Source organism: Diceros bicornis, chromosome 9 (genome assembly GCF_020826845.1).
Source record: "Diceros bicornis minor isolate mBicDic1 chromosome 9, mDicBic1.mat.cur, whole genome shotgun sequence".
NCBI lineage: Eukaryota > Metazoa > Chordata > Mammalia > Perissodactyla > Rhinocerotidae > Diceros > Diceros bicornis.
In genome coordinates, this window is record NC_080748.1 from 21,776,445 (window position 1) to 21,784,108 (window position 7,664).

The window sequence follows — 7,664 nt, forward strand, 5'->3', positions numbered from 1 at the left end:
GAACATCCCAAATTCAACCAAATTGTCATTTTTAAGATTAAATATATCAGACATTACTTACTGGTATACAATTTAATAGTATTATATACATACAATTTAAATCTACAGTTTGGCAAGTTTTAATTTTTTAACAGTTTTTTTGAATAATAAAAGTATAATGAAATTTAGGGCCAGTTTTTCTAATGCAAACAAATTACAACTTGAGATGAATTATAGAAAACTAGGGGAGAATTAAAAATACTTAAATTCTATATTCTAAGGAAAAATAAAGTTACTTACATGCTGTAATGCCTTCATTGCCTTCAACTGAGGCTCAGCCCAGGAGAAATATCTCAATAAATCAACCACCTGTAAGCAAGGAACTAAGTTACTTATAATGGCAATGTGTTCGCAAACATTCCTACAAGATTTACTTCAGTACTTTGAATTACTATTCAAAATGTGCTGCCTGGGCCCAGATGATGAGGGACAAACATGGCACCAGAGTCTAGACTGTGCTAATAGAGTAGCCACCTGCAGCTACATCAATGGAAATCAAGTCAAATAAAAAATTCAGTTCCTCACTGGCACAAGCCACATTTTAAGTGCTCAGTAGCCATAGGAAGCTGGTAGCTATGATAATGGACAGCGCAGACAGAGAACACTTCCATCATCACGAAGTCTTGGACATCGCTGGTCTAGAAACGAAGGAAAGTAAAAGGTATACAAGAAAAAGAAAGCACCTAGAGAAAAGGAAGGTTGCAAAAGTACTAGATGGAGATACAATGTCAGCGTAGGAATATAAAGATATATTATGAATGGAAAACTTAAAACATTTAGTGGAGAGTGACAGTTTTAATCAATCACTGCCTCCAAGGACACTCCAAAAGGAAAAAAAAAAAAATGACACAAGAAGAGAGGGTGATAAATCTGGGCTAATGAATTACTTTACTGTGAGTTCCTGAAAAATTTGTTAAGGTTTCAATTATTCTACAAGGCAAGGTTAATGCTAGAAACTGGAATGGTATGTGAAAAAGAGTAAAAATACTTTTTACTCCTTATAAAGAGATACATAATTAGCAAACAAGTATTATGCGTACTTTCTAGATAATTTGGTAAGACTGTATATCCTTAGTTTTATGAGAATAATGTTTTACTATATAGTAAATGCTACCTGGCACTTTACCAACCACAAAACTTTACCAACTATCACGTCTGTATAGGAAGAAAAATCTAGTATAGCAATACAGTAAGTAATATAATTTAGTATTTTAATATATAATATATATTATTTTGAATTATATATAAAAATAATATATAATTTTTGAAAAGTAATGGGACAGCTGAAAAACACTCATTAAATAGACACCAACACATGCAAATCATCAAGTAGCTTTTAGCAATTTAGTAGGCAGAACTTCAACAGGCTTAATGTTATTCAAGCTTCAAGTTTTGAAACTCTTGAGAAACAGAGAAAAGTTGAAGCATTTACTAACTCAATCTACAGATTCATCCATTGTCTACCCTACCCTTTCCCAGAACTGTTCTACAGATGTGCATTTCTATTTCTGCCCTATTTCTCTATCAAGTATTTTCGAAGTGTCCCTCAGAAATCTGGCCTCTGTGTGTGTGTTTCTGTGTGTGCGCATGCATTCATATTTTTCAAAATTAGCAAACTTCCCCTACAGTTGGGTGAAAGTTATGACTAAACTACCATGCTTAAAACATCAGTCTTCTGCCAGTTACAGAAACTACTTATTAGACATTGTTTTTTTTGCCTATTGCCAAAATTTTTACTTAGTGGCTTCATATAAGAACATATTTCACCATTTGTTCAACTTTTCTTTTATAATATGTATTGAATTTTGCAATTACTGACTTTATAAATACTGTACAAGTTTGGGTACGTTTACCATTAGAAGTTTATAAATTTATGATCGTGTATCCAGAATGACAAACACTTTGAACTGCTTTTTTTAGACATTTTTAAAATCATGTTAGTATATGATATTGTGGTGATAGCAGGTACGTTTATAAAATACCCAAACTATAAATTCTGTAGTTTTCTACCCAAACAGAAAGTTTCTAAAGTTCCTAAACAAATACAGCAACAAAGTAAAAGCAATTCTGAACTTGACCAGCCAGTCAACAGACATTAACCAGAACACCGGTATCAAAAAAAACATTTTTGCTTAAACAAATAGAAGAATACCTGTTCACTAGAAAAATATCCATGCACATATTCGATTGCTTTTAACTTGTACTCCGTCAAAACAGCCTAAAAAACATAGAAAAACAGCATTAATACACATAAGCAGAGCAGTTGTATGCATATACCAGAACTACTGAAGAAACTCAAACAGTGGTGGACCTTCTACAGCCCCGGCACCAAGGGGCAGCTAAAGTCACTGTGGTGACAGGACATTCTACCTTTCTAGGTTCCATGCTCTAAGGGACACGCTGAGATAGCAGGAAAACCTCCTCAGTCTCTCTACTCACTTCTAAAGAGAAAGGGAATAGAACTGTAATAAGATTTGACATTAATAGAAATTACATATAGAATTCCTGTAAAGGTAATTTGCGTTTCAGAACATCCCAAATTAAACCAAATTGTCATTTTTAAAATTAAATGTATCAGACATTACTCATTCATCACACAATTATTTACTGAGCACCTATTATGTGCTAAGTGGTAGAGAAACATAAATAAAACATGGTCTAGTCGAGGCTCTCAGCACTTCCACAGGGATATGAGAACCCAAGGAGCCAGAGCGGCCTGAATTCAATCTGTGTGCCTGCTGCTAACTGGCACTGTGGCCCTTGAGAGGCATTTTATATCCTGACAGCCTCCTCACCTAAAAGGGAATACCATTCACTACCCACCCCAGAGTTACTGTGAGGATTAAGAGTCAATAGATCTGACACATTATACGTATTCAGTAAAGGATGGTTCCTTTCCTTACAGGATATTCATCAATGGGAAGTTCAGGGAGTTCGGAGGCCTTGACCCAGCACTATGTAGAGATGACTGAAATCACATATGCTCTCCTTGCAACTATTTGCCGAGCTTTGAGATGGAAACACCAGACTGTCATGATTTGGTAACTACTAATCATTAATAATCAACTAATCCCTTTTCTTTTACTACAAAACAATGATAATTGTACTTTCCACATCTATCATTCTGCTAGGGGAAAATACAGTGACCAGTCAACTGAGAAACACATCCAGGGTGCTCAGTAGTCTAATTGTCACTGAAAAAGGGGGGGAAATGGCATTCTGGATAAGGTACTCTTGGGAGTTTATCATTATCATTATTGGAAACAGTCAAAAGCAAGTTTCTGGACCAGATCCTAGATTGTGTTGATGCCAAGTCATGCCTCAATTCTTCCATCAACGCCTGAGAGGCCCAGCTGTGCTGTTGTGCCTTGTCCCCAGGCACACCAGCACGGCACTCTGAAGTCAGACTGCGTGAGTGTGAATACTTACCAGCTGGGTATCCTTGAGCTGACTAGTTAACCTCACAGAGAGCAGGTTTGCCATCTGTAAAACGAATATAGTACCTACACCTCATGGGTTGTCGGGAGGATCAATCAGTAACACGGGGAGAAAGTGCTTACAACAGGCACACACAGTAAGTGCTCAACAATTACCGGTTATTATTATAATTACCTCCTTTTTGAAAAGCAAATTCAACACTGTCTTTTCCCCTTTCTTCCCCCTTCCTATGTCTTTTCCTAGTATCTTCTTACATGCCTTTGGTTGAAATGACAGTAGTGACAGACAGCCACTATTATCTATAGACCTATGGTGACATGCAGAAAGAGATTACATGCTTTAAACTGACTTACATTCACAAAGTCTGAGAGCAATTTTTAAAAAACCAATAATTCTCATATTTAAATATGCCTATATTTTTATCCCATTTTAATAAACTAAGACAATGTTGATGCATCTAATTATTTGGCATAAACAGCAAAAGACATTTTGACTGCAGAACAGAAATAAGGAATTAAGTTGGTATCTCATATGAATATGATTTTCATCTCTGGAAAATTTCCTGTTCCCCTTATTAGCATTTACGATGTGATCTTTTCACAGCTTGGAAGGGAGAATATATGCAAACTGACACTCCATAGCTTCCAAAAGTAGAACTCCGGTCTACCTAAACGCACAAACTATTTTCTTATAAACAGCAATTATATACCAGCTCGTTAACAAATTGTGGCAAATTCTAAATATATAGTTAGCAAGCTGACATTTTATTGCAAATCTTAATTGGACAAATTGGGTTTGCAGAAGCAGGAGTTTCATTCAAAAGAGAACATTCAATATGGTCAAATACGTAAATTTTAACCTAACATACGAATTTGAAAAAGAAAAGAAGCTTTATAAAGGATGAAGAAAAACATTTTGCTTTATTATAAATTAATCATTTATTGTGAAGAAAAACATGTCCACAGGCAATTTTATTAATAATTTCATGAGCTGAAACACATAATAAGCACCGAGCACAAGGTAACAAATCTTTCTGTGTCAGTCAAGGGTTCTAAAGGTATGGAAATAGCGAGATAATTACCTGGAAGTTCTAAGCAAAGGACCCTGTATTAGCATAAGGATGGTACAGTAAATCCTTCCCCTCCTAATTCGGTAAACTCTCTATCTTTGTGCTAGAGGTACTGCTAGGCTCAAGACTACATTTAGCTCATTAGCTTAAGGTACATTTATCTCAAGGCTAAATTTTTTTGCTGTCCGGTTCACTGTGGGAGGTAGGCTACATACAATATAGCCTCAAAAAGAACCAAAAACTAGGAAAGCAGGAAGCAAAAAAGTTTTGAAATTCAAGTTATTGAAGCTCATTCCTAAGAGCTTTAAACTTAATGCCACACTTTTCCTCAGGACGCTAATTTTGTCCGGCCCAGACAACAAATATCGTCTGCCTATTCACAGATTTGAAAAATCTGTTCCAATAATAATTACTCTTCAAGAAACTTTCTACGTACGTATTGTCTCTAGTTTTCAGTCACTCTTACATTATTGAAAGATGAGGAAATCGGTTCAGAAATATTAAATCACTTATCCAAAAGGACAGAGCTATTAAAGATTTGTAGAGCCGGCTCCGGAACCGAGGACTCTGAATATAATTTCCACAATACCGCACTGACTCTCAAGAACTTTAGCGTTAATTTAATTTCTATTTGTATCTTGAAACGTATCAAGATATTAACTCCTACATTATACGTTGAAATTCCAACGAATTTTGCAATCCTTAAACCCGTATTTTGCACAATCTGCACGCAGTCCCTCAAAGAGAATAAACTATGAGAATTCGTAGCGCATACGACTTAAGGAATTAAGTGTAATTACCTTTCTAATTTCATCCAGCACCGTTTCAAAGGACTTTTTGTCCATCTTGATTACTATCTCTTTGAGAATCAAGGATTGCCCTCTTTGCCTGGGGCAAGTGTGGGTGGAGCTTGTGGGACAAAAACTTGTATCTGAAATGTGTTACTTTAACTAGGTGTGCTTTAAACACACCTAAATAGGATGTTCCGCAGTGGCTCCAAAAAATATAGAAAACATATAGATATTTAACTGTAAAAATATAGATATTTAACTAATGTTAACAAAATTTAAACATATATATTTTATATACAATTTATGATAATCATATATTTGATTGATAGGCTGATTATTTTAGACCTGATTTTTATTAGCTCTATTTGAGAATTCCAGAATAAAGACGGAAGAACTATAAGACAGAAAGCTAAAATAACTAAAGCTAAAATAGTTAGACATAGATAAAACAAAGATCAGAACATGATCGTTGATCTACTATCTCAATAACTAATGTAGATACTAATCTTTTGCATTTCATTAAATATACTTTTCTGTAATGTTACGCTGGCCTTTATTTTTTTAAATAAGTATAAATAAATCTACATAATTTGCTTTTCATAATTTTGTTCAAATTTAGTCAATCCCCAATTGAATAATTCTTTTGCTACTGTCATAGCTGGAACAGACTATGTGGGAATCAGTCGTAATTTAGATTTTGCACCTGGAGTCAACATGCAGACTGTTCGTGTTACCATTCTGGATGATCTTGGACAACCAGTGCTGGAAGGAATTGAGAAATTTGAACTGGTGCTTCGTATGACAATGAATGCTGCCCTCGGCGAGCCCTGCAAAGCCACAGTGTCCATAAATGATTCCATCTCAGATTGTGAGTGTTTGTTAATTTACAATGATAAGTAAAATGATGAGCTAGAGTTTATATAACTGTTAGTAAAATGATAAACTATGATTTATATACCTGTATTAGTTTGCTAAGGCTGCCATAACTAAGTACTACAGACTCAGAAATTTCTTGTTTTCACAATTCTGGATGGTGGAGTCCATGATCAAGGTGTCAGCAGGGTTGGTTCCTTCTGAGAGCTGTGAGGGAAGGATCTGTTCCAAGCCTCTTTCTTTGGCTTGTAGAAGGCCATCTTCTCCCTGTGTGTCTTTTTTGTGTGTGTGTGTGTGAGGAAGATTGGCCCTGAACTAACATCTGCCAATCCTCCTCTTTTTGCTGAGAAAGACCGGCCCTGGGCTAACATCCATGCCCACCTTCCTCTACTTTATATGGGATGCCGCCACATCATGGCTTGACAAGCGGTGTGTCAGTGCGCACCCGGGATCCAAACTGGCAAATGCCGGGCCACCCCAGCAGAGCGTGCGCACCCAACTGCTTGTGCCACTGGGCCAGCCCCCTCCCTATGTGTCTTTACATCATCTTCTATGTGTGTCTCTGTGTCCAAATTTCCCCTTGTTATAAGGACACCAGTTATATTGAATTAGAGCCCACCCTAATGGCTTCATTTTTGCGTGATTACTTCTGTAAAGACCCTATCACCAAATAAGGTCACATTCTCAGGTCCTGGGGGTTAGGTCTTCAACCTATGAGTTTGGAGGGGACACAGTTCAACCCATAACAATACCCTAGCTGACCCTGTCTTCCTTTCTCTTCCTGATCATTTTGATAGAATTATGTAAACTCAGAAGAAAACTTGTAATCTTCCTCTCAAATTAAAAACAAGAAAATGAGATTGTCATCAATATCTTGATTGTGTCTCAATAATTCTTTCACTACAAATGGGTAGTAGAACCATATGAAATTGCACAGACCTTTGAGTATCAATGGTCTTTTTCCATTTCTCAACACAAGACACTTTCTGTCATCTCCTTACACCCAGACACTCCTGAAATTTCCCTAATAAGGTGCCAAAAACATTGTTCTGAGACAACCAGCTGCTGGACACACAGCAGGGCTCTCTGTCATGTCATCACAAGGGAATTATAAATAATCTTCAACCATGATAATCTTGACATTGCTTGGAGGAGTCTAACCTATTGTCAATGAAATCTATATTTAATTGACCCAGCACAGGTGTCACCTAAAAATCTTATATATATATATAATATTATACTCATCAGTTTTTCCAACACCGTCTGGGTAAACTATACTTATAATTATGTGCACGATATTTAGTGCTATTCATATCAAGAAATTCTGAAAACTCATGATTAAGCAACATATATAGACACAGATATCTTAAAGTCTCTGGTTTTATCCACTTTTTAATATTTCATTGCATCTTCCTACTCCACAAAATGGGCAGAGCAAAATTTCAAAGACAAAG

General features: G+C 36.1%; 2 protein-coding genes across 1 annotated transcript in view; one reads left to right on the top strand and one right to left on the bottom strand.

Annotated features, from left to right (window-relative positions):
- Positions 1-5,505, bottom strand: part of LOC131409887 (proline and serine-rich protein 1-like) — a 28,135-nt gene extending 22,630 nt beyond the window's left edge. The window contains exons 1-3 of the mRNA XM_058547637.1: positions 5,347-5,505; positions 2,192-2,257; positions 280-348 (exon numbers count right to left, since the gene is read on the bottom strand). Coding sequence (XP_058403620.1) covers positions 280-348; positions 2,192-2,257; positions 5,347-5,391 — 180 coding nt within the window. The 5' untranslated portion in view covers positions 5,392-5,505. The remainder of the gene's footprint in view (positions 1-279; positions 349-2,191; positions 2,258-5,346) is intronic.
- LOC131409892 (phosphatidylinositol 3,4,5-trisphosphate 3-phosphatase TPTE2-like) overlaps positions 1-7,664 on the top strand; it is a 222,171-nt gene that overhangs the window by 69,044 nt on the left and 145,463 nt on the right.